General features: G+C 63.6%; 1 protein-coding gene across 13 annotated transcripts in view; it reads right to left on the reverse strand.

Moving 5' to 3' along the window:
- The window catches only part of MPRIP (myosin phosphatase Rho interacting protein), a 70,657-nt gene extending 44,250 nt beyond the window's left edge, over positions 1-26,407 (reverse strand). For 9 of the 13 annotated variants that reach the window (XM_083799732.1, XM_083799733.1, XM_083799740.1 and 6 more), the window contains exons 1-3: positions 25,928-26,332; positions 15,895-15,972; positions 14,331-14,396 (exon numbers count right to left, since the gene is read on the reverse strand). In XM_083799732.1, the coding sequence (XP_083655858.1) occupies positions 14,331-14,396; positions 15,895-15,972; positions 25,928-26,047 (264 nt within the window). In that variant the 5' untranslated portion in view covers positions 26,048-26,332. Of the gene's footprint in view, positions 1-14,330; positions 14,397-15,894; positions 15,973-17,558; positions 17,783-18,695; positions 19,049-25,927 lie in introns of those variants that run through there. The other 4 variants (XM_083799737.1, XM_083799741.1, XM_083799738.1 and 1 more) reach the window with 4 other exon arrangements.
- Positions 26,408-26,615: the final 208 nt, after the last annotated feature.

Below are 26,615 nucleotides of genomic sequence, written 5' to 3' on the forward strand. Positions count from 1 at the left end.
CCCACGGCCTTTGTGCACCGGGAAACACGGCCAGGACGGGGGGGAAAGGGGCTGAGGGTGGCTCCACGAGGGAGCCCCATGGGAACCACAGGACGCTGACTTGCTCCCTGCTGCCTCGTGCACCCCTCAAATCCCCGGGAGGCCCCGCAGGTACCTGGCACGGGTTTGACACATCCAAGCTGAGCACAGGAGAGGGCTCCCTGCAAACCTCGCCTGCCCTCCTCCCTCCCAAACCTCAGGGCAGCTTCCCCACGGCTCACATCCAGCTCCGACCCGAGCTCGCCCGCAGCAGAGGAGCCAGTTTCGGGCTCCCCCCTCCACCAGTCCAGTCCTGTGAAGTGGTTTTGCCACGCACCCCTCCTTGTGACAGCGAGTGTTTGCATCGGTGCCCATCCGAAATCACGCTCAGAGCCCCGCAGCAGGGACACCGGGAAGGGCACCCCGAGCAGTGCCGGGCACGGGCACCGCGTCACCCACAGCTGGGGAGAGGAAAGGCTCCGTGGCCAAACCGGCCCCCCAACACCCCTGGGCAGGAGCTGAAACCTGACGGACGAGCAGCCTCGCTCGGGAGGGATTTAAATCCCTTTACATCTCTTTTATTTCCTTCCTCGCAGCCAACGCAGGCGCTTTGAAGCCAGGCGAGATGCAAATGCTGCGAGGTGGAAGCACGCACGAGCACGAGCCAACGGCTGAGACGCGGCCCCCCCCTCCCCGGGGCAAGGACGCAGCTCCCTGGGGAGCACCCAAAAACCGAGCGGGGCTCCCCAGAGGGGCCCTGGGCTGCTGCCGGGCCAGGGCAGGGCTGCACGGCTCCGGCAAGCGGAAGGGAATAGCTAAATGCAGGAGAAGGGAGGTGTCGCTCGGCGCAGGCACCAAAACAACAACAAGGCAGGGAGTTCAACCCAGCCCTTTGAAGAGCAGACGCTTTGATACGAGGTCAAACGCCTGCGTGCCTGCTGGGCCTGACCCCAGGGCCACGGGAAGCTTTGCACCGGGGTGAGGTGGGAGCAGACACCCGGCTTCTGCCGGTCCCACCTTGGGGACAGCCCCGTCCCCAGGCGCTGGCCTTGCTTTTGCACCTTCCCACCTTGCCATCAACGGGACACGGAGGGCACAGCTAACCCCATCCAGCGCCTGGGGGGGTGTCTTTTAACGGGGAAAACTCGAGGCAGGGGTGGAAGCCCCCACCCGAGCAGGGCGAGCAGCAGCCCGGGCGTGAGCGGAGCAGCTCGCAGCGTGCCGCCGCGGGGAAGCAGCGCCGAATGAGCAGCCGCGGCTCTCCGCGCTGCCAGTATCAGCAGAGGAACCGGCGCCAAGAAACAATCGCAGCGCTGTTTCCCTGGGGTTATGACAGATCCATATTTACACACGCACGTGTTCGCCGCGTCCCCCTCGATACCAGCGCAGCACCCACAGGGCATGCTTCCTCCAACCCGCCCTCCCCGGGTACCCGGGATGCCGGCCTCTCTGCGCCGTGCCCTCCGCAACGCCGGCAGCCCCCGGGGCTGGGACGAGGCGCGGGGACTTTTGGAGGCGTCCGCTCCCCGCCTCCCCTCCGCCTCCCCTGAGCTGTGAATCATTTCCTGACGCAGCTCCATCTTCTCCGAAAACCAGAAACGTCAGAGCCGAGGTGAAAGGAATAAAGCGCCCCCAGTTCTGCGCTTCGAGGAGTTAATCCAAGCAGCTTTGCTCGCTGCCCATGAATTCATTGGGGTCAGAGATGGTCCTGTGTGAGCCACCCGGTGCCAGCCCCTGCCCAGCCCTGGCACCCCAAAATGGCAAACCTGGGTACCAAACGCTCCCTACCTCCTTCCCCCGGTGTGTGAGTAACACGGGAGGGGGAACAAATGGTGGAAAGGAGGGAGAGGAAGAGTCAGGACCTCTCACAAGCCCCGTGGAAGCAATGCCAGCAGGCATTAAGGAGGAGACCCAGGTGCTGCGGCAGAGGGTACACAGTGCTGGGTGCCGAGGCTGTAAGCCCATGGGGTTTGCCTGCATGAGGCCCTCGTTTCATACAGTTTTGAGAGGCTGAGGTAGAACCACAGGATTATTTAGAGTCAAAATTAAGTTACAAACCTATGTGGTCAGAAATCACAGGTCCTGCTCCAAGCCTGGCTTCCTCGAAATACTTTCCCCATCATTTCTAACGCAGGCACGGTGTAGGAGCTCGACCCAAAAGACAGTGGAGGTTCGCTCAGCACCTGCACACATTTTCGGAGCAGGAAACCCCCTGGTCAAGCACCCTGGGACCAGCAGTGCCACGGCCTCGGGGGCACAGGGCCCACGGCCGCGCCGTGCTCCCGAGCCGTTACACAACGCGCCTTGATGAAATCTGGAGCACAACCTTTAAAAAAAGGCGATGGGGCAGGGGGAGGAGGAAACCAAACAAAAGGGACATTTTACTTTCTGCCAAGAACCAGGAGGGGAAAAAGAAAAAAAAAAAAGAAAAAAAGGAAAATAAAGAAAACCACCATTTGTCTATCTCGCATGGCAGGCTGGTTGCCTTGGCACCGGGGTCCGGCCGTCCCGGAGGGAAGACGGAGGCTGTCGGCTCCCCACGGTCCCGCTCCGCTGCAACGGCCCCGATGCTGCATGGGGAAGGGCTCGGGCTCGGCTTTGCTCTGCCCGGGCTCCCAGCGCTGCCCCAGATTAGCAGCGAGCCGGGCACGCCTAGGGAAGAAACATCCAGGCCGCCTCCGTAAATGCTTCTTGACAAATGTTCATTCTCCGAGCTAAAATATTCATGAGGGTGGCTGCCGAGGAGTGCGCGCCGCACGGGGAGCTGCCAAAAGCATCGCCCGTGCCTGGTGCTCGGGGCGGGGAGGGAGCAGGATTGCTGGATCTGGGGCTGGATGCACTGCCTGCCCCTGGGACGTTCGGCCACCAGTGTCCTGGTGCTGCTTGAGCAGGGCTGGGACCACAGCAGGGTTTTATTGAGCGCTGCAGGCATCCTGCCACTAGGCACAGAGCTATCGATACGGCCACAGTGCGACCGGAGCTCTGCCGCGGGCGGATTTTATTACACATATAGATCATCTAACAGGTCAAGCAAGCGGGATTTAGACAAAGGAGCTTGAAAACGACCTCAGCAAGCTCTGCAAAAGGATGGATTGGAGCAGTCACCCATCAAAGGGGAGTGAAGGTTGGGCTCTACCTCTGTACCTCCCTGTAAGTGGGAGCGCTCCCCATCCTCTGCTAACCCCCCGGAAGCTCTCCTCTCCCCGCACCAGCAGGGTGGGAGGTATCTCTTTTTGGCCACCCGAGCACCTTCCTCACCTGCAGCCTGCCTGGATCGGCAGATAGTGCTCAGGGAAGCTGCTGAGAAACCTCTGGTTTTCCAGGGCGTGCACCAGGCGATAGGGAAGGAAGGACGTTGTTACCGTACCATCCCATTCAGAAAAGCACTGAGCTGCTTCCCACCGGCCTCGTCACTCACTGTCAGCCCCTGCTTCTTCATCACGGATGCCGACAGCCAGCTCCTTAAATGCGTTTTGCCGGAGGAGCTCCCCAGGGCCCCAGGTCACCCCCCAAGGAACTGGCTGAAGGCTCAGAGGATGGGTGTGCAAGCCCCTTGCATGCCCGTCCCTGCACACCGGGCCCCTCCAGAGCCCCCCCAAAGCCTCCACCAGGAGATAAAACAAGTCCCTCGCCGCTCTCGCCAGGGGGAAGGAATTTTCTTCCCCCGGAGCAGTTTGGGGAGGGGGCGCAGCGCAGGGGCTGGGCAGGAGAGTTCAGCCAGGGGCCGCTTTTCAGCAGAACCGGTGTTTACGTCCACCGACAGCGAGTCTAAACACGGAGCGAGGCCGCGAGCTGGCCGCGAGCACCCTCGGGCTCCTCTCCCACCCGGTGCCGAGGGCAGTGCCGGCACCGCGGAGCACCCTGGGCATCACGGTGGGGGCCACGCATCCCCTCCGCGTCCCCGTCCCCACGGGCGCCCGCCCGGGGAGCGAGCGCCGGAGCGGAGCAGGAGGCTGGAATTGGCTCGTCCTGGCCTTATAAGGCGATTCTCGCGCTGAGCATGCAGCTCCCAGCTGCTCCCCACCCCAAAGCGGGGTCTGGAGCTGGCAGCCAGCGCCTCGCCTGCCTCCTTCCTGTTAACCTCTTTCCTGCTGAAGGGCCTCCAAAGGGTCCTGCGGGGCTGGGATGGCCGCGTCCTGGCCCCGCGTGCGAGGGCACAACCGCCTGCAGGGGTAGGGACGGTCGGGGAATGCCCCTTGTCCAGCTGGGATGGCTGCGGTCACCGGGTGGGTACCCATGTGCATGCTCTCCATCTCCAACCCTGCTGGAGGGGAAGAAGGACAGAAGAAGCAGAAGAAGGACAGAAGACGCAGAAGGACAGAAGATGCAGAGAACATCGGCACCGTGCTGGGGACAAAAGCAAGGTCCCAGGTTTTCATGGACCAAACCAAAGGAACCAGCATCGCCCGGTGCAGGCACACCCCCGGCCAAAGCCGCCATCTCATAGCCCTGCAAACTCAAAGCTATTTTTCCCTCCTGCTCTCCTTACGGCACGGACACATGGCAAGGGCTAACGGCGTTTCGAATGCAAAATGTCCTCCTCCCTTAGGAGCAGGAGGGGGGCGATGACAGCGATCCGACCCCATCTGCTCGCAGCTGCCAGCATGGCATCTTCCCCGCTCCCCGCTGCGCAGGCACCCGCTCAGAGGGGAAGGGAATTGCTGTGGGGCTGTCACGGCAAGGAGCCTGACAGCAAAAACCCAGCGAGACCATGCTCCGGGACCCTGCACACGGTGAGGGACGGAGCTCGGCGCAGGGACAAGTGGCTTGGAGAAGGGGACCGCAGCCACCAGGGGGTGGGAAGGACAGGCGGGATCCATTTGCATTTGGCTGTTTAAATTTTAAATCGCACGGCTCCGAATTGGCCTCGTCGACTTTGTTCTCCGCCCCCTCGGCGTGAGGAGACGAGCCCCAGGCGGGCTCTGCCATGCCCGTGACCGCCGCGTCCCTCCCCATCTCCCAGGAGGGAAGGGGGCTCCCCAAAAATGTCACCAACCAGGTCCCCGCAGCAGGACCCCCCCGGGGTGACCTGCGCACAGAGATGGCCGCAGACACGGAGAAAAACTGGCAAGGGGGCGATTCTTTAGCTCAGGATCCTTCAGGAAGCCCCAAAACGGTGCAAAAGACTAACGAAAAGGGCTCAGCTCCTTGGGAAAAAGCTTAGGAAACGAAGCCAGGGCGCAGCTCGCTCGCTGCTTGTTTTTGGAGCCAGCCTCCTCGCGAGGCAGGAAAATTACCGCAGCCGATGTAGGCCCCAACGTTATTTACAGCAACAAGTGCTGCTGGAACGACTCCCAAGGTCTCCTGTTCAGCGCCGCTCTGACCCAGGGCACCCGCCGTGGCCCGGGGCCACCCGTGATGCCACCACCCTCGCTGCGCTGGGATGTGCTGAAGCGGGCTGAGACAGTAAAACCAAGCCCCCAAACCTCCCCAGGGGAACCCATCTCCCCTCGGGCCTAGAGGTACAGCGGGCCCCGTCTCCTGGTCTCCAGCCATCCCACAAGCTCTCCTACAAACACACCGAGCGGAGGAATCAGAGCAAATGGTGGCAGCAGACTGAGGAGAGGTCCTCGTGCTGGCACCGGACCCTCGGCACCATGGCAGCCGCGTGAGGCCGCCCACGGACAGCCATCGATTCGAGCCCCGCTTCGTTTTAGGGCCTAGTTAGGGCCTTGCACTGCGCCGGCCCGGGAAGCACAGCGAACTGCACGCCACGGCGAAGGGAAAAACCAAAAGTGCTTTCCACAAGAAAAGAGTACATAGAATGGCAAGGCATTTCCCGGCGTCTCAGGAGGAAAAGAAAAAAGCATAGAAAAAAAAAATATCTTTCAGTTCCACACGAACTAGAATTTTTCTGTTTTTCACTAAAAAATAAGGGAAGGGAAGCACTGCTTTTCAACGGACAAAGTCAGCAGAGGCCTCCCACTTGACATGACACAGGGTTAGAGCTGCTCGAGCCGATGCCATCCGACCACGGCCCAGCTCTGCTGACCCCAAGGCGCAGAGCAGCACCTCCATGCCCGGGCTCCCGCTGCGGGTTCCCAGCACAGACCGCAGGGCCGCGGACGGGGTTTCTCTCCCGTTTGGCTTCTTTGGGGCCACAAGGAGCCCCAGCACAGCCCCCCCAGCACCGCCAGACCCTCACACTTCCACGAGTCACAGCGTTCCCAGCCGCGGCCCCCCTAAATCCCACCTCCACCGAGCGCTGTCAACAGCAGCGCCCGCAAGCAAGGCGAGGAGGACGAGCCCCTGAGAGCTGCAGCGCCAGACCTACGGAGGCTGGGGCAACTCCCGCAGGCGCAGATGCTCGGGTGGAAGTTGTTGAATCCTGCCAAATTAGCCTGGAAACCTCATTACTCCCCAGCGCTCTGCTTACGAGCTTTGCAGAGCTTCCTGCGGGGCTGGGAATACCTCGCGGCCGGGCTCCCAGGGCGCGCGGGGGTCTCCAGCTGGAGGGGGAGCAGCAGAGCCCGAAGGCACGTGCACACACCAAGCTTCGGGGATTGCTTTCAGCCTGCCCGCCTCTCTGCTGGGAGGGGAGAGGGATTGCGGCCGGGAGCTGCTCCTGGGAGCTCCTATGGAGCAGGGAGAGGGCCCCGGTGGGCAGAAAAGAGGTGGCGCAGGGCAGGGACCCGAGCCCAGGGAGGTTTCTTCTTCCCCCCTGCATCAGCCTGTGCACGGCAGCAGCAGCCATGCAAGCCAAACGTCCCCCTCCTGCGCACATCTGCTCCGTCCATAATCCCCACGTCCCTCCCCTAGTGGGAAAGCAGCCAGAAAAGCGAACCAAAACCATCATTACATCCCAGTACCCCCCCAGCGCCCTGGTCATCTGCTAGGACTTTATCGATGGAGGAAACGAGGAGGAAAGGGTCAAGGTGCCCCCAGATCCCACCCTTTCTCCCCAGCTGCAGCATCGTAACGGGCAGAAACCCCACAGGTGGTGCTGGGGGGGCACGTCCAAAACCGATCCTGTCCTGCTGAGCCTTTTCTCCCCAGGGACCCCAACAAGGCAGGGGAAAAGCTTGAAGCGCCGGCGCTCGGGGACCGACGGCAACCCTCCTGGAAGCAAAGAGGTGGCCGAGGAGCAGTGCTGCTCAGCAGAGCTGCGTGCAGGCTGACTCCGTTAGCAAGAAGAAGAAAACCCGCCTGGGGATTCTCTTTTTTTTCACCACCAATGCCTCAAACAGCACTGACCAGCGGCGCAAGCCTTCAGCGATCCCCCTGCCTGTGGTAACAGCGAGCAAGGCCGTTTACAAAACCCCACCGAAGACCTCGGCTCGCCTCCACGCAAGTTTTAACCTGACAAGGTCCCTTTCACACAGCCTCAAAACCGATGAATAATGCACGTCTGGGGCAAACCAGAAATCTCACGTTCACTAATGGTTACCAGAACAGAGAAACACGGGGCTGCGAATAAGTCATTTATTAACCCCGAACCGTGTTGCTGCTTGAACCGAGGACACGCCTCGGCGTCGGGCTCCAAAAACACCGGCGCAAAGTTTGCTCCTGAGCCACGGTGGGTGCGGTGCCCTGCCGAGCCCCCTGCTCTCATCACACAGACCCCCAGGAGCGAGGATGGGGGCTGCCTCCTGCCTCCCTCCTCCTCCTCTTCCTCCTCCTCCTCTTCCTCCTCGGGGGCCGCCGCGAGGAGCAGCGGCGGTGAGAAGCCCCCAGGCTCGCCCGCGGCTCCGGCCGCTTTCTCAGGCATTCCAAAATTTGGCCGGAGCCTCTTTTCGCAGTGCTCCCCCCCGCGCCCCCCACGGCTGGACGCCGGCCTAATTGTCTATTTATTTATTTCTGCATTTTCCCAGCTCCCCGCACACACACTGGTGCGGGGCGGGGGGGGGACCCGAATCAAAGAGAGGTGGGGGCGCCCCCCCCCCCCTTCCAGCCCCCCCCAATTCTCCAGAGATCAGGAGGAAGGGGGGGGGGGGGGGCAGGAAAGGGGGCCGCCGGCGGCATCGCCCACCCCCTTCGCTTTGTGCGCGCGCGCTCGGGGAAATTAAAAATAGCTGTGTCCAAAGGGTGGCTGCAAGCGCCACAAAGAGCGTGTTGAGCGGAGGCAGCTGCAAGCTATTTGCTGCCCCTGGTAATCAGCATCTCGGCTTGCAGAGCCCCCCCCCGGCCCCTTCCTCCCCTGCCAGAAGCTGCCGCCGCCTCCCTCCAACCCACATATGTCATGTCAACAAGCGGGGATTGCAGGATCGCTTCGGAAAAGGGGGGAGGAAAAAGAAAAGGGGGGGGGGGGGAAACTTGCTTTGATTTTCGGAGCGGCTTCGCCTCGCTCGATTCACGTCCGCCCCCCCCCCCCCCCCCCGAGCTGCGTTTCGCGGCGCCGAATCCCACCGGGGCGGGCCAGGGTGCCCCCGGCAGAGCCAGGACCAAGGCCGTGCTGGCCACCAGGACGCCGTTCTCCCGGGGACTCCTTTGACACAAGAGCGCCACGGGTGCCCCTGGTTACCCGCCCCGTAGCCCACAGCCTCCCGGTGGTCCTCAAGGACCTCAGGCATCGGCCCCGCTGGGGCTGGGAGGAATTACAGCCAGCCCCGTAATACAGCAAAACGAGCCTTCTGCGTTCCCTGATACAGCCAGGAGCTCCCCGGTTTGTTTCCCACTGCAATCTCTCGATTTTTTTTTTTAATTTTTTTTTAAATAACAGCAGCTGGAGCAGCTGCCCACGGTAAATAGCAGCGCTCCCATCTGTCGCCTGCTGCTGGAGGGCTGCGCTTTTTGTCAGACGCTTTGCTCGATGTGCTCAGCGCGGTGGGACCCGGAGGAAAGCCAGGTCCGAGGCCACCAGGGGATGCGGAGGGTCACATTTGGGGTAAACGCGTGCTCGGCCACTGGTCGTGTCATCTCCCCATCACCCTGACACCCCCGCTGCTCGACGCCCTTAGAGGCGGGTTCGGTTCCTGCGGTGCCGCCTCCCAGCACATCACGACTCGGCTCCGCCGAGCTCTCGCAGCCAGGCTGGAGGCCACGGGGGTGAAGCCCAAATTTCCAGGAGTCCCGAAGAAACAACCCCGGCTACGACAAGCGCCCGTATCGCTCCGTCTCCCGTGAACTAGACACGGGGGATTTAAAACCCAGCTCGTTTCCCTCATCGCTCCTGTACGCGTCGTCTAAATAAACTGCTTTGCTAGCCGGAGGGGTAGAACAAAAAGCAAAAAAAGGACGGAGCCACTCGCACCCGGGCCCGTTTCTCAGTGTGGGAGCACTTCCAGCTTTGCAGCGAGCCCTGCAGAAGACAAAAAGCGCAGCATTGTTTTCAGGAAGGAAGCACCTGGGCCAGGCCATCAAAGCTGCTGGCTAATTAGGAGGCCACTGGCTGTATCCCGCTCTCCCAGCTCCACTTTTCGTCCTTTCTGTTAACTCCCCAAACCTCCCACCAGGGCCTTTCGCTCCGGGACCCTTCCCAGGAGGCTTCTGCAGGCACCCGGTGCAGGGCCAGGACGTGGGCACAGGGAGCAGCTTCCTCCACCCGTGCTAGGGAAGGGGAAAACATGAGCAGGAGCAGCCAGCTCAATCCGCCAAAGCTCACAGAAATCCCCAAAACCTTTGGGGTTCTGGCAGCAGACCCATCACTCAGATTCAACGATGCCCCACGCAATGAGTTCGCAGGGCTCCTGGCGGATTCACGTGGGTTTTTTTTTTTTTTCCCCAAAAGCAGTACTGAAAATTAAGCGCAACGTTCTCCGAAGACCCCTGAACTCAGTCGGGGACCACCAACACTTCCACATCCTACGCGTCCCCCAGAGCCACGGCAAGGCTGCGCTTTGTCCCCTCTCCTTTGCACCCCAGCACCAGGGGGCTTCTTCCCTGCGGCCCTGGAGGAGCACGGATTGCCGCTCCCCTGGTTCTTCTCAACGCTTCCCTATTTCTACTGCATCAGCTTTCACACAAGCACTCAGCGTCCCGTGCAAGGCCTCCCTGCAGAGCATCTTCCTCCCCAGCAAACGCGTTTCTTTTCCCTGCTCTTCCCACCGCCGCTGCCCAGCTCGCGGCCGCTCCGCTCCAGCCCCTTTTTGTTCCAGCTTGCTTGAAATCTGAACCGCGCTCCCGCTTTGAGCCAAGAGCTTTTTATGCTAAACAGAAACTGAAAGTCTCCCAAGATCTGGCGAGCAGAAGACGGCAGCAAAACCGTGGCTGCAGGGGTGGTGGGGGGGAAAAAGCCGTGCGCGCGAGGGAAGCGCGGGCTCGCAAAGCCTCGTGCTGCCCCTGCAGAGGGGGCGGGGAGGGTTTGGAAACGCTTAAATGGCGAAACGGGTGGAAAAAAAAAAGAAAAAAAAAGTAAGGATGGAGAAGCCAGGATGTTTAAGGTTCGTTTTTAATCCCTGCCAATGAATTTGCGTCCCGTGCCAAGACTGAAGTAAACTGCTTTGATCTGAAGAGGAGGGGAGGAAAAAAAAAAAAAAAAAACACACGCAGATTCTTGGCTTCTTGGAACAATGTAGATGACAAAGGAGGGAGCTACGATGAGAATTATAGCACGGCGCAGATCTGCTGAGGGTGACATTTTAAAATCTGTCCCTTTCTGCTGAAGGAAGAGGAGTTTGGAGGGGGCTCGATTAGGAAATAATAACCACACGCGTCTCCGCACCACGGCATCCGCGGGCACGCACCCCTCCCTCGCTCGGATCCCCCGCCAGCCGCCGTTTTTCCTCCTTTAACCGTCTCCCAGCCCCTCCACGCAGGCTTCCAGGGGCAGGGAGCTGTGCGGGGCTCCAGATGTGACCCCAGCAGCCCTCTGCGTGGTGCCAGGCCTCCTGCTTCCGAGCTGGCCCCTCGCCTTCCATTTACGCACCCACCCGGCGGTGCCGGCGCCCCCCCGACCGTCCCCTCCCCGCTCCCATCTCCTTCCCCACCACCCAGCCACCCCAGGCTGGAGCGGAGACATCGGCTCCGTCCTACTGAGGCTAACCCCATCATAAACAGGCCGATTTGCTGATTTAGGAGCCCGGGATGCAGCCCCGTGGCCGTGCAGGCCCTCTTCTCTGACCCAAAGCCACGGGGCAGGATCCGTCCCCCAGGCAGGTGCGGCGGGGAAAGGAGAGCGCTCCCGGTCCCCCGCGAGCCCCGTGCGCAGCATCCGCGGCGTTCCCATGCAGCAGGGCTCTATTTATAACCTCGGCAGCTAATTATAGAGAGCAGCGAGCGCAACAAAAGGAGGCGACCGCTCCGCGATCTGCCTGCATCCGCCACCACCCCGCGGCCCGGATGCCGTCCGCTCTCCGGCTCCGTCCCCCTACCCCGGCGCTGTTTTTGTGGCACCTCCCGTGCCTCGGCCAAAACCTCCCAAAATCACCCCGGCATCACGGTGCTGAGCTGTTCTCCTGCTGCAAGCAGCGGCACGGGGCCCACGGGGTGTTTTACCAGGTGGGCTGACACCTCACACAGCAAGGGGCGAAGTGGGAGGGTGCAGCCACCAGCATCATCAGTTTGGGCATCTCCCCCCTGGAAGAATCGTGCCGGGATGGAGCTGCAGGGAGAGGATTCGCTGCCCACCCTGGCACGGGTCCCCCCTCGCCCCCGAGCAGCAGGGCAATCCCTCCCTGCTGGCTGCTTCCCCGCGGGCTGAGGGCGTTGGGATATCTGAAACCGGAGAGGATAAAGTACTGAAGGACTAAGCTCCTCCTGGGCGACTCCTGCACCTTCAAAACAAGTCTCTGGATGCATCTTAGCTTAGTTTTTTGTTTTGTTTTGTTTTTTTAAACCGGGCTTTAGCCTCAAACTAACCACGGGGAAGTAACTAACAACGGGGAAACTGGGGAATGCATCCCTTGGGAACAACACGGATGGGGCGGCTCGTGGCACTGCTGTGCCCCGGGACCGGGGTGCGCAGGGGGCGGTGCGGCAGCTCGCCCTCTCTTCTGCCTCTCCTAAACTCAACACAGGAGCGGGTTCACCACCCACCGGCTGCTGGGGGGAGGAACATCAGCCCCTCCACGCCACCCATCCCGCACAGGGCTCTACGGAACGGGACAAGCAAGCCGAGGGGTGACACTGGTGGCTCGGCACGGGACCCCCGAGCAATCGGGTGGCCGAGCCCCCCGGCAGCTGCAGGGAGGGCGGCAGGAGGGGTGGGCGGCCTCCGCATCCGCTGCCGTTTGTTTGGGAGCGAGGAATTTGTGCACGTCTGAGCAGGCTCGGCTTACCCAGAGCTCGGCAGAGCTGGGAACAGCCCCGCTGGCACGCTCCCTGCTCGCTGGGGCGGAGGGGAAGGGGACGCACGCTGCTTCGCCCGCCCTCGGGGGTCCCGGTGAGCCATGCAGGGAGCGGGGTGCTCGGGGCCGGCTGCTTTTTGCAGGTGCCTTACAAGCACTCGGTCATAAAAATCAGCACAGAGCAGCACGCGGCTTCCAACTGTAAAAGGAAGGGGAAAAAAGGAAAAGAAAAAAAAAAAAAAGCCAACAGCCCGGCCAGCGGCTCAGCCGAGGAATGCGGTGCCAAACCAGGCTCCTCCGGAGACCTCTCTGCTTCCAAACTCGGTGCCTTCCCCGCCCGCGCGCCCCGTCCCACCGACGGGATTCAGGCACGATTTCGGGCTCCCCGGGGCAAGGAGGAGGCCGCGGCCGCTTGGACCGTGCCCGGAGTTTTCCACCCGCCCGGCAGCGAGCCGTGAGAACCGCCGCAGCACCGTGCCCGGAGGCCTGGATCCGGCCCCGCTGCCAACTACGGCCCTTCGTCCCCTCCCAGCCCGCTTTCAGGGCGGCAGCTCATTAGCTGCTGACCCCAGCTTGCAAACAGATGTGCCCTTTGCTGACGAACACGCCGCTCGGGGAGGGGGGGGGAGGAGGAAGAGGAGGCCGGGGCTGCCCGTGGGTACCTCAGGCCTGGCGTCTAAGCCACTGCCGCCAGCCCGTGGGCTCCCCTCCCGATCCCACGCCTTCCTCCCCTCCCCGCTTTTAATAAGAGCAGAAATTGCCAAAAGCCGCAAAATTAATGTCTAACAGGTTCAGGGCAGAGCGATTCAATCCGCTCGCCCGGCTGCCTGGGAGGTCTCCGGCCAGCTGCCGCCCGGCTCCCGGTGCGCTGCGGCGGCCGCCCCTGGGGGACCCCCACCCGGCTTCCAGGGGCACCCCCCGGGGGAGCGCAGCGGGAAATCGCCCCTGCGACCGGGCGAGGAGAGGCTGCAAAGCTGATCCCTCCCCGTGCAAAAAGCCAGCAAAAACCTTGGTGGTGGAGGAGGCGGGGAGCCCCGATGGGCTGCAGCGGCCACCGTGCCACAGGCAGGCGGCTGGCGCAGGACAGCATCTCGGTACGGAGAGGTAACGCTCCTCCCGTGCTCTCTTTTTGTTGTTTTTTTTCCCACTTTTTCCCTGCCCAGCCAGCCCAAAGGGTGCCAGAGAACCGCGGGATGCTCCGCCAGCCCTCTGCGTGCCCCCTGGTGATGGTCCCCTGGCTGTGGGGCCACAAGATCCAAAGGACAGGGCACGGGGCTGGGGCACTGCCTGTCTGCTCCTGCCCCAACGCAGCGGTGCCTGGGGCAGGTCATCCTCCCTGGGATGCAAAGCAGCAAAAAAAAAAAACAAAAACCCATAAACCTGACATTTCCCAACACCCTTCCACGCCTCCTCCTCGTATCAGGGCATTTCCCCACAGCAGCCAGCTGCACGCTGGCTTTCTTTCGCAGCACGACTTGAAACACCGGCCCAGCGCGTGGCCAGGTTGCTGCAACACTAAAACCGTACCGAAAGCCTCCACGCCTCCTATCCGAGGCGTTTCAATCATCCACGGGACTTGGACCGGCCCCAGCAAACACCACAAACAAACAAACAGAAGCGGGACTCTGCTCCATGCACCCTCCGTGCCCCGCGGTGCCAGGGCTGACCCCACTGGGGGCTTGCAACAGAGGGGAGAGTTTCTTTCCTCCCTCCCTCCCTCCCTTCCTTCCCCAAGCTCTCTTTTTGCAGCGATGCTGCTCCCAGGGAAGGGCGAGCAGCGGGCAGGCGTTCCAGCTGACCTGCTTTCCACGGGCACCGCTGTCTCCTTCCCGGACACAGCCGAGGCGATTCTCCAGCACCGAACCCCAGCGAGCACCGAGGGACGGGACGGGAAGGGGGCACGGGGCGCCCTGGGGACAGCACGCCGAGCCAGATGACCCCCCCACCTGCACCAGATCCGTCAGCATCGCGCTCCCACTGCAGGGTTATACCAAAAACCAAGTTTTCCCCAGTGCCCTGCGATGCCTGGGCTTGGCCACAAAGCTCCAGGGGACGACAGGGACCTCCCCACGCCACGCACTGGGTGCGCCGCCGCCGCAGGTCCCTGCCACCAGCGACGCCCCCCCGGGTTTGCCGGGCAGCACTCACCATCTCGTCGAGGGCGTAGCGCAGCAGCCCGTGCTCGTAGAGGATGAAGAAGCGGCGCTGCCATTTCTGCAAGAGAAGACGGTGAGGAGGGTCATTCCCGCCCGCAAAACCGGGGTGAGAGCACGCGGAGATGGGGGAGAAAAGGTACCGAAATCCCCCACAGAGCTAAGGGAACGCGTGACAGCGGGGCACGCACCCCGGTCCCGTCACCCCCCCCCGAGCACGGGACTGCAAAGAGCAGCAGCTGCCAAAAAAAGCAAAGAGGAGCCCCCAGCGCTGCGGGGATTGATCCTGAAGGGCGACGAATTGCAGAAGGGTTTGTGCTCAGCCCCACGGTGTCCCACACGACCCGTTTGGGGTGCAGAGGTCTGCTCGCGCCAGAGCGCATCACTCGCTGCGCCATCCACTGCCCCGGCTCTGCGGGCACCCAAGAGGAGGATGTTTTGGGGTGGCTTCCCCACATGGCAGCCCCACTCCTCCCTTCCCTGGGGCTGGCCCCAAGCCACCCGGTTTAATTGTGCAGAAAAATGACCAGCGGCGCGCAGGGAGCACCGCCACGCACCCCCAGCAGCCCCGGCCCCAGCCTCAGCGCCGCTGTTTGTGCAGCCACACGGCACACCAGATCGGAGAGCTGATCTGGCTGGAAATGCGCCTTTTTGTGTGTGCCAGGCTGCTTTCAGCCCAGAGCAGAAACTGGTTGAGCAGGCTGAAATAATAAATAATAATAATAATAATAAAAAAAAAAAAAAAGGTCCCAGATTCATAGCCCCAGTGCAGCAATTCTTATCTCGCTTTTCTCAGCCCGTCGGGCAAAGTCCAAGGTGCTCGGGGACAAGCAAAACTGCCAAGGATCTCTGCTCCTGGGGGGGGAGACAGAGTCCCACGTCCCCACGGTGTGCAACAAACAGGCCTGCCACCAGCTGTGCCTCCAAATAATGACGCACACCCCGGGCTGAGCGCAGAACCCGACACGGGGGAAGGTTTTATTATGGCTAGCAGCAACGAGAGCCTTTTCGGCATGTGGCGGAGGGGCTGCAGACCTCTACTGTCCCTCTCGTGCACAAGACGGCCGTGTCCTGGTGGCCACAGCACCAAGCTGTGTGGAAAAACAGCCTGGGGACAGGCTGGGAGTCCTCGTCACGAGCTGGTGGTGCGAGGACAGCAGCCTGGCCGTGTCCTTCTGCTCCTCACGCCCCCCGGGGCAGGGAAGCGGGATGTGCCGTGACCCCGCAAGGATGCTCACCTCGCCTTAAGGCTTGAACCCTGGCAGCAAACCCCTTTGGGGCAGGAGACATCCGAGCACCGAGCAGCAAAACACAACCGCAGCCAGCAGTAAAAGCGCACGGCACGAGCCGCAGCGGCCTCAGCGGCACCCCAGCACGCTGCCCAGCCCCGCGTGCCGCACGCCCAGGACAAGGCAGCCGAGCCCTGCTCCCAGGAAAGCCCTCCCGGCTTCTTGCCTCGCACGAGGGGACGGGTGCCCCGAGGTGGCCGGCAGCCTGCGTCACCCCCCGGGGCCGCCCCCACACACCCCGTCCCTTCCCACCCGCGGGGCCGTGCTTACCCGGGAGCGGTGGACGGGGTTGTCAAAGTCCGTTCCTTCGGGGGCCAGCAGCAGCCAGCCGCCGTAAATGGGTTTGGCCTGCAAAGAAACAGCAGAGAAGCGTCAGCTGGAGCCGCGGGGGGGGGGCATCGACAGCGGGGGGCACGTGGGAGGGACGCGCAGGGAGCACGCGCTGGGACACGGCCAGGGTGGAGGTGGCTGCACAAGCCCCGGCTCCTGACCACGGGCAAAGCGAGCCCAGGCTGACTTTTTCGACGCTCGATGGCAACTCATGGCGCGTGCGAGACCGAGACGCGGGGTTCGCCAAGACAAAAAAAAAATCCCCCGCCACAACCAGCCACCCGGCCGCTTCTGCGAGGCGGCGAGCCGAGAGCAGCGAGCGCCGGGCTGCTGAGCCCGTCCGCAGCCACACCAACCCCTGGCCGTCCGCAGCGTGCCTCTTGCCCCGCAGAAAAAAAAAACAACAAAAAACACATGCTCGGAGGGAGAGCTCGACGTTTTCCTTTTATTAATGAACAGAGGAAAAAACCGCGCGGACGGACCTGGTCCCCCCCCCCCAGGCCGAGAGCCGAGCGGGCAGGAAGGTCAGAGCCAGGCAGGGGAACGGAGCTCGCTCCGCCGGCCGCGGGCACAAAGGGAAAGAATACCCGGAAAGAAATGCTGCACGGCACCGCCATTTATCAACGGGGGGGGGGGGGGGGGAAGAAAAAGGGCTCTTTCCAGCAGTGGTTTCGGTGCAGAAGCTGCTGGTGAGCTCGTGAGGATGCTGTGCGCCCCCCCGCCCTCCCCGGACCCACAGGACGGCGGGATGGGGACGGGCACCGGGCATGCCACCCCCGCAGCATCCCGCGGGCACCGCTCCTCCTTTCGGGACGCGAGCCAGCCCCATTCCTGGCAGGGGCTGGGGCCAATTCCTAGCGCAAGAGCGGCCCGGCATTGCCACACCGGCTCCGGGGAGAGGCCGGGAGGGAGGAAACCCAGGGCAGACCCAGCTGCAGGAGCCCCCCCGGGTCCGAGGCTGCTGCTTTCCACCACGAGCAGTCCATGGCCATCCACGCAGCAGAGGGAATTTGTGTTCCCAGCACCTCTTGAAATGACTTGGTTACTTTTTTTTTCCTTAAATCTTAAAACTGTTTCCAATTCGGTACCTCCCCTAGGTTCCTCCTGCCAGTTTCTGTGGTTTTGTAATGTTAAAAAAAAAATAAAATAAAAAAAACAGAAGTTTCCCCTCTGGAAAAATCCCTGCAAACAATAGAAGAAACTGCCTATGCACCAAAAACTGTCAAACGCATGAAGCACTGAGTAAGCAAACTGGAAGCGAACCGGAGGAGTCATTTTACTGTTTATAAAGTGGGAAGAAATAACAAAAATCTCTCACCCCCCCCCCTCCGCCGCGGGACGTATCGGCTCTAGGTGCTGCTCTCCCGACAGCTGGGAAAACACGGTTTGAGCGGAGCCACCTCCCCCCTCTCTCTTCGGAGGGGAACAAAATGGGAGCGGGGTCCAACTTTTGGCAGAGGCCCCCCCGCTCCGTCCCGCGGCACCCCGGCACCCACCTGGCTCCAAAATCCGGGGGGGGGGGGGCTTTGCTGCTGCAGGGCAGCACCCGCTGGCACCAGTCCTAACGGGGTCTAGGGACCCCCAGTGCCCCCCGTCCCGCTCACCTGCGTGCCGGAGCCCTGCTCGCCCCTGGTCCCCATGGTCCCCGGCCCCGTGTGCCGCTCCCCCGGCGCGTCCCCACCCCGGGGTGCCGGTGACGCCGCCGAGCCCGTGCCCACGCCAGGACTTTGGAGCGGGGGCTCCGGCGCTGTCACGGCCGCTCCCCAGCGTGCCGGGCTGTGGCTGCGTCCGCCCACACGGCCCGGGCTTGCAGTGGCTTTTCCCGAACGCCTCTCGTGGGCCGGGGAGAAGCAGAATTGTGAAATAATACGTTAATCCGGGCGACCCCGGTCTTGTGGAGGTGGGGCGCGCGGGCGAGGGTTCTCCGAACCACCACGGAAAGCACCCGAGGCGAGCCGCTGAGCAAAGCCCCGGTGCTTTGGGAGGCCTCACGTGCGCCCTTCGCTGCCGGCAACGAGGAAGAGGATGACAGCGGAAGCAGGACGCGGCATCCCCGACGCCCAGCGCCACCACGCCAAGGAACCCACGGTGGCGATACCACTGGGAGCCAAACCACCGGGGCGCAGCCCTTTCCCGTGCCCCGACCTTTTCTCTCCATGCCTCTGGGGCACGGCCAAACCCCAGAAAGCTCAGCCCCGTGCACAAACCCCCCCCGTACCAGACCCCGTAGATGGCACGGCACCCCCAGCACGCCCACGCCTGACACCGGGGATGAAGCAATCCCGAACCACCGCCACCAGGGCCAGCAGCGAGCAGCCTCCACCCAGGCCCGACGCCCTGCCCTACCTGCCCCTCAGCAGGCATCCTTTTGCCTTAAAACGCTCCAATTTTGGCTCGGCCGGCTGCACACAAAGCGCCGAGCACCTGAAATACATGACCTTAACACAGAGCGCGGTCGTCTCTTTACCGGCATGATAAAAAAGCACCCGAGGACTATACTTATTCCAACAGAAGCGTCCAATTGCAGATATTGAAACCAAAATAGCTGAAAGGTACGAATTAGAGGCAGCCGGCGTGGGCAGCCCGGTTCCGTCTCCCCGCGGATGAGCGCTCGGCAGCGCTTTTTAAAGCCAAACCAAAACAAGCCACTGCTAAAAGCCAATGCCCAGGGAGGGGCGAGCCGAAATGGAAAGGATACGAACGAAGCGCGCAGAGAAAAGTCTGAAATAAACCCGTCGCACCTGCATTGAGACTGCCCTGCCGGAGCGAGGCTTGGAATAAACCCGCTCGATGCCGCCGTGGGAGCGTTGCCGTGCCAGGAGCCTCCGGCTTCCTCCGGAGCTCAGGAAAAGGAGGAAACAACGCCCAGCACTGAGCACGACTCGGAGCAAGAACTTCCCCCGGCCGAGCTGATCCGCCCGACCTCGCGCGGAGAGATGTAAGAGCGAGGCTGGGATTCCCGGGACGCGCCCCGGGATCTCGCGGGCCGTCGGACGGGGAGCTGCCGGCTGGTTTACCGCGAGGCAGCGGCCGCGCGCGGTGCTGGGCGGCTCTGCTCCCAGCGCCCGGCGGATCGGCGAGCCGCAGCACCGCACACGGAGCCGAGCGGAGGGCAGGCGCTGACGGCACGGCGCATCCACTCCCGGGGTGGGGCGGCGCTCCCAGGGCGGGCAGGAAGAGGAGAGCCGGTTCCTCCGGCACGGCTCGCGGTGACGAAGCCGAACGAACGCCCGCCGTCACCCGGCACGGGAGGTGCCGAAGCAGCCGCCTCGCCGCCCTGGGAGGAACGTGCAGCCTGGAAAAGAAGCGATGTGTGCGTTTGTGTGTGTGTGCGCACGGCGCCCTCGCCACGGGCACCACCAGGATGGGTGTACGGCCGGGCTGGAGCCCCGCAGCCCCCCCCCCCGTGGTGCTGTCCCTGCTCAGGGTGACTCAGGCAGCAGCGTCCCTGCGCAACCTCCGGTGGCACCTCCGGGGAACGCCCAGGTGACCCATCCTGCCTCCGAACCCGGGCAGGCTGCCCAGGATCGTGCTGCGGGTGCCCCCCCCTCACCTCCTCTCGAGTGTCACCATCCTGCCACCGCGTCCGTCCGTCCATCCGTCCATCCAAGGGTCGCGTCCAGAGGCAGGGCGCTGATGCAGCCCAGCGTGCCGGGCCGGAGCTGGCAGCAGGACGGGCGGGAGGAAGCGGAGGAGGAAGCGGCCCCAGCTCAGTTTACACGAGGCTGTCAAGCTGACGCTGCCCAGGCGCCCCTCTCGCCCCGCCGGCACAAATCCCGGCAGCCAGAGGTTGGAGCCGATGGACGCGGGGAGCTACTCAGCACCTCTCGAAGAGTGGAGCGACCCCCCCACGCACCGGGGCGGAGGGAGGCAAGGCGACCTGCTTCCGACAGGCAGGACGGGTCACCGGAGCGTGCCAGCACGTGGGGCAGCAGGTGACGGGGCCGGAGGGGGGCTGTGACACCGACCTGCACGCCCGTTTGGCTGGCTTTGCGCCTGCGGTGCTGGCGGGTTGTGCCTTCGCTCCTCCCTGCCCCGTGCACGCGTGCCGTAAGCCTCGGCCCACAAAAGTGCACGCATTTCCCCCAAAAAAAACACCTCCTCCAAACACCAGGAACCACCTTCCAGGAGGCAGAAGCAATCCCGTGAGCTGGGGATCAGCAACCACGTCTCCCTTCGCGGCCAGCCCCGTAGCAGAGCACCCGGGTGCCCATCAGGGTGCGGGGATGCCGGGCAGGCTGGGGACGGGGTCCCGGCAGCCGGTCCCAGTGCACCGAGGGCAGCCCGAACCCATCGCCGGGAGAAGCCTCCTGGCTCCGAGCGCGTGGCGGGAGGGATAATCTGTTTAGGCTGCCGGCAGACGTAATCAGCCTGTCTCGGGTGGAGGCAGGGCTTGTTTTGTTCAGGCTTGGCAACTGAGTGGGAAGGGGGGAAAAAAAAAAAAAATTAAAAAAATGGACCATTGCTGGAGAGCTGTAACCTCCGCCCGCAACGCTGAGCGCCCAGAGCCTCGCACGTGGAGGTAGCCCTGCGGTTCTGAGCAGCTCTGCGAGAAAATAACAGCCCCAGCCTGGTCCTGGCTGTGTGTGAGCCCACGGTAACTCGTGCCCTGCCACCTTTCGAGGCTTAGCCCCGATATTCATCGAAGGGGCCTCTCCGCAGCGGTGCCCGCTGCTCCCTGCGCACCTCTGGGTCTCAGCTCCCAGGGCCACCACCCCCTGCGCACCACCTCCCAAACCGCTTGGGGCTCCCCCGAGGCAGGGACCCGTTTTCTGGCCAAGCTCAAGGAAAACGTCACCGCCAGCACCGTGCTCGCAACCTCAGAAGAGGAAATCCGGGCGGTTTCAGCTCCGCTCTCGGTTCTGCGCACCTCCGAGCCCAGGAGAGCGTCGCTGGCGGATGAGCTGGAGCGGCCGTCACCCCGCGGGAATGGGGAAGGTGTTCGGGGTGGGAACGGGGTGAGATACCCGAGCGGGTTTCCAGAGCACTGCTTCTAGGAATAGGCGTTGTTTAATGCTCTGCGTGCTCCCAGCAGGACGCTGCACGAACCACGGAGCCCTGCGGCCCCCAGCCAGTGACCCCAGCCGGTGAGCACTGACGTTCTGCTCCCCAGCAGCATCCCCAACCCGCACTCCGACAACAACCCCGCGGGCCAGGGAGGTGCAGCCCGGCCTCGGCAGTGAAGCTGCTCACCTCTCGGTTCCCTCCTTCACGCAGTATTTCCCCCCCTGCCACACGCCACTTGGCAACGTGCAGAGGAGCGGGGCCAAACCCCAACGCTCGCCGTGCCCCGGGCAGCTGGGGCCAGCCCCGAGAGAGCAGGGCCGGCACCCTCCGGCCGCCCCTGCCACAAAAACCCATTTGCACAGCACGCCTGTGGCCAAAGCTGCAAATCACCCGGGCCAGGCTTTAACCGCCGATGCGGGAAGAGGCCAAACCAGGCTGGGCTGCCCAGAGCTAACCCCAAAGCCGGGCGCTGCCCGGGCAGAGAGCTGCGTGGGCAGCGGGACCGACCGACCGACCGGAGGAACAGGAAGGGAAAGGCTGACCTCGGCCTTTGTGCGAGTACCTGAGCCCCGGCCCCAGCCGAAGCAAGATTTGGGGGAGGCCGGCTGCAGTTCGCACGGGCAACTTGCCCAGGGGCAGCAAAAAGGGAGCGGTGGGGGGAAGACGACGGCCCTGTGAGCCCCCGATCCCGTTTCCAGAGCACGCCCAGCGCGCGGCGGCGTGCCCGCAGCGAGCAGGCTCAGAGCCACCTCCCACGACGGAGCTCCCCCCCCAGCGCCCTCGATGAAGCCGCAACATCTCTCCAGAGTGCCGAGGAGGGGATTTATCGCTTCCTCGGGTGCCGGAGGAGATAAGGTACGGCGCCATGCAGAAACACAGCAGCACACAAGCACGCAGAGGGGCCGCTCCTCTGGCGCACGAAGGCGCCCGCAGGCAGCGCTGGGCACCGCCGTGTCCGTCCCCAGGGCCACGCAGAGGGTCAAGAGCACCCAAAGCTGGCCCTACACCCAACCCTGTATCCCTCCCAAGTCCCCCCTGGTTTGCACACTGCTCCCCAAGGCCAGGACGTGGCCCGCAAAGGACAGCCGCCCAGGGACACCGGGGCACGCCGCCCCAGCTCCCCGCGTCCCCCCGGTCCCGAATTCCTGCTTGCTGCAGCGGCCGGGGGAGGCGGGTTTGACATTTGCAGAGAATCTCCCCCTGTTTGGCCCTAATAATTAGTCGATTAAAGGCGGATTTTTGCAGCATGATACAAGCAGCCGGCAGCGGGGGATGCAAGCGCGGGGGCTGCTTTCCAGGAAAGAGGGGGCTTCTCCTCCCCCCAGGAGCAGGAGGAGGAGGCAAGAGGGTGCCCTGGACACAACCCCTCACCTCTGCTGCCCTTTGCACCACCGCACGGCACCAGAATACGGCCCCGACCCAGGGCCACGCAGCCCCATCAGCGCAAACCACCCCAAAGCCCCTCTGGTTCCCCGCTCTCTTTATGGCCGGCGGTGCTGCGCGGCACGAAGCAGAGCTGCTGTAGGGCCGGCACGTCCCGCAGGCAGCACCCCAGGCTCCTGCCTCAGCCGTGGCTGGACACGAGGCCTCTCCCTCCATGGCCCTTAGAGCAATGCGATGCCCCAGAGCAAAGCTCGGGGCGCTGGGGTGAAGGGCTCAGCTGCAGGGACGATGCTCGGGGCGAGGTGGCCGGCAGCGGGGATTCACCCGCTGCACCCAACGCCGCCAGTCGCCAGCCTCGGGGCTGTTTGCAGCCAGTTATTTGGTGGCCAGAACGGGAGGAAGGTGGTAACGTCCGAAAGGAAAATGGAAATAACCAAACTCGCTGCTGGGGCGTCACGGGCCGGGGCAGGAGGAGGCGGTGGGAAAGTCTGCAGCGCCATTTTCTAACTGGGTGGTCCTTCGGGCATCCGTGCCACGATCTCACAAAAAAAAAAGGAAAGAAAGAAGACACTGGTAGCTGGAAAGGCGTCCTCAAATTCCTCTATCTGTGCCAGTCCCCATGCCCCGAGAGAGCACACGCATGGAGAAAATTAAAAGCAACTGCTTTACGCTCTGCTCTTCTTCCAATTCAGGCCAAGCGTAATTTGGAGGTTAATTCCCAGCCTGTTCCTGTTGCGGGGGGGCTTCGTTTTCCCTACGACCCAAATGCACGGACGCTCACACCCGCCTGGTCCTGGCCCGGTGGCGTGGTGGTACATCCATCCCCCCGCGGCCCTGCCAAGCCCCGGGTAGTTTCCTTGGGAAGAGGCTCCCATCGACGGGGCTGGGCTTTCTCCTGGCGATGGAAGAGGGTCACCAGGAACCCCAGGAACCGTCCATCCTCCCCGGGCAGGCCGATCCGCACGCGGGGTTGGCAGGAGGTTACAAAGGTCCGGGCGCTGCCGCGGGCACAACGTGCCAGGAAAAAGGGAATTCCCACCAAAAGGCACCACACATCGGCAGGGCGCCGAGCACCCACACCGGGGCGCCCGCAGCAGCAGATATTCCCTGGGGAGGGAGCGGACGCAGCGCCTGACCCAGTTTTTTTTTTCCGTGCCACCAGGGCACCCCGGAGGCTTGAACAAGGTTTGGGGGCCAAGGACGCCTCACCTGCAGCCCCGGGGGGGGACAGACGGGACCCAAGAAGGTGGTAGGACCGCACGCAGCCACCTCAAATCACGCTGACCCCCCCGGCAGCACGGTCGCACACGAAAACAACTCGTGAACGGAGCGCTCCCGGGATTTGGGACTTAGCGTCCGCGCAGCCCTTTGAAGTTGGACGCGCTAAGTCCGATTACCATTAGAGAGCTGCAGCTCATTAATCCTGATGTTTGGGGCCGGGTCGCCCCCGGCCCCGGTCCCGATTCTGTTCCCAAAGCCAGCGCCACCACGAAACGTTTGGGACGCTTGGCACGGGGACGCCGGTCCCGAAGCCCCGGAGCTCCCAGGAAGCCGGAGGGGCGGCTCCCGACGCCCACGCAGGTATTTTTATAGGATAAAAAGCCAAAAGGGACACGAGTGCGTAAGTGCGAAGTACCTTCACCTTTCCTGCCAGCCAAGCGGAAAGGTCAGATGACTCAAAAGGACTTTTCCAGCCGGGCTCCGGGTGAGCCCCGACGCGGCCCCCTCCGCACGGGGCGAGCGCGGAGCCCCCTCCCCAAACCGGGCTCATCTTAATAAATAAATAAATAAAATAATAACGACAATAAAAGACGATCCAGAGCCGGGAAACGAACCGTTATCCCAGGGGGTGCACCCCGGGGGCCAGCGGGGCTCCCGGTGGACGGGGCGGGAGGGTGCGCGTGCACCACCGGCTGCCGGAGCCTCCATCTTCCCTGCAGGAAGGGGGGCTGCTTCTTCACCGGGGCCGCGAGGGAGAAGCCGTGCGGGATCGCGGCGTTCTCCCCCCCACCCCAAGCAGGGCCCCGGGCCCCGATCCGGCCCGCGGGGTTTGGGGTGACCCCGTCCGTCCCTGCGGGGGCTGCCTGGGGGGCCTGCCCTCACCGCGGCCCCCAGGGGAACAAAGCCACCGAGGGGCTTCCTCGAGCCGCCTCAGGCCGCCAGTCCCTAGGGAAGCCATCGGGCCCTACGCAGCAGGCGCTACGGGGGGGCAGCGTGCAACGCTTTGACCCCCCCCAAAAAAAAAAATAATAATATAATATTATTGCACCCAGGAGGTGGCGAAACCCCACATGGTGCAGCACCAGGGGGTCGGCCGGACCCTGTTGGGGGGGGGCTCAGCCCCAGCACCCTCCGGGCCGGCTCCTTTGTCTGGGCACGGGCGCGACGCTCCCCGCCCGCCCCTTCCCGCACACACCACGGCATTTTTTCCAGTTACATTTTTTCCATATTAGCCCTCAGATTTCATTATGTCCCGCTCACCCCCCCCCCCCCCCCAAGCAATATGTCTGATCTCATTGCCATAATAGGATCGGCGGCGGCGATGGCAGCCCCCACCCCGGCGCGGAAAGGTGCCGGGGGGAAAGGGGGAACGCGGTGTCGTGCCTCCCCCCCCCCCCCCCGCACCCCAAATCCCTGTGGTGTCGGGTGCTGGGTGGGGGGTGTCACGGGGGGGCTGCGTGAGGCCTGGCAGGAGGAAGAGGAGGGGAAGGAGGAGGAAGGCCCATTCCCGCCCCAGCCTGCCCAGGAACAGGCGGCGATCACCTTCCGCTCCCCTCCCCAGGAAATGTGGGGTGCTGTAGGGCAGGGGGGGCCGTGCCCACAGCACCCGGGGGGGGCAGGTTTGGTTCTGGATTAGTTTTGTTTGTTTTTCCCCTCCCCCCCCCCCGGGACTTTCGGCACCTCCCCATAGCACCCACAGGACCCTCCCCTACCTGCTGCCACCCGTCCCGCACCCCAACAGGGGCTGGGGTCGCCCCAAGTGCCCATGACCCCAAAGGGAGCGGGGCACCGGGGTGGGCCAGGGGGACCAGCGGGCGCCCCTGGGGTGCTGGGTGCCCCGTGGGACACCCAGGTATGCGTAGGGCCTGCAGGCACCCTATGGGACCCCCGGACACCCTATGGGACTAGGGATCTGTGGGCCCCTGGGATACCCGTGGGACCCCATGGGGTCAGCAGGTGTCCCACGGGACCCGTAACAGCCCGTCACCAACAGGAGCGGCAGCACCCATGGGACCCCGAGCTATCCATGGGGCCAGCGAGCACCCTGTGAGACCCCCGGAGATCCCATGGGTCCCTCTGCCAACAGTGGGGCCAGCAGAAACCCAGAGCACCCATGGGGCCGGGAAGCACCGACGGGACCCTGCAGAACCCCCAGGAGCCTGGGGGCACCCATGGGTGTCCCCACCACCCAGCGGGTACCCATGGGACTCCCCACCACCCAGAGAGCACCCACGGGTGTCCCCACAACCCAGGGGGACCCAGCGCGGGGTCCGAGCCACAGGGGCAAGCGGGGAGGTTGGGCGCCGAGCAACAGGGGGCAGCTTTTGGGGTGAAAAGCGTGGGTTTTGGGGTCAGCCCCCACCTGGTTGAGGTCCTCGTCGTTGAGCAGGTGGGACTCGCGGGGCTTGAAGCAGTTCTGGCACTTGCTCTTGTTGAAGATGTTGGCCTGGAACTTCCTGCACGGGTTGTCCTTGGCGGCCATGGCGCGCGCCCCGCGCCCGCTGCGCCCCCCGCTCAGCGCCCCGCCGGGCGCCCCCCTGCCACCAGCACCACCGCGCCCATGGCCAAGGGAAGGGGTGCGGGGGGGGGGGGGGGGGAAGCAAAGGGAATTGGGGGGGGGGAGGGGGCCGGGGGGGGGGGTCTCAAAAAAAAAAAAAAAAAAAAGCAAAACCAAAAAAACGACAAAACCCCAAAATTCGAAATTACCCCAAAAAAGGGAAATTGCAAAAAAAAAAAAAAAAGGGCAAAAAAAAAAAATATTGCAAAAAAAAAATGAATTGCAAAACGCGACCGAGGCGCAGCGGCCGCCCCCTCGGCGGGCAGCGCGCAGCAGCGCGGGCCGGGAGCGCGCGGCGGGAGCGCGCAGGGCCGCGGAGCCCCCGCCCGCGGGGCGGGGCTTGGGGGGGCGGGGCCTGTTCGGGGCGGGGGGCGGGGCCTGTTCGGGGCGGGGGGCGGGGCCTAGAGGGGCGGGGGGCGGGGCCTAGAGGGGCGGGGGGCGGGGCCGGGAGGCGCCGCCGGCTGCGCGGGCTGCGAAGCGTCCGGCTGGCGGG

This window comes from Anser anser (genome assembly GCF_964211835.1).
Source record: "Anser anser genome assembly, chromosome: 15".
Classification (NCBI taxonomy): Eukaryota; Metazoa; Chordata; class Aves; order Anseriformes; family Anatidae; genus Anser; species Anser anser.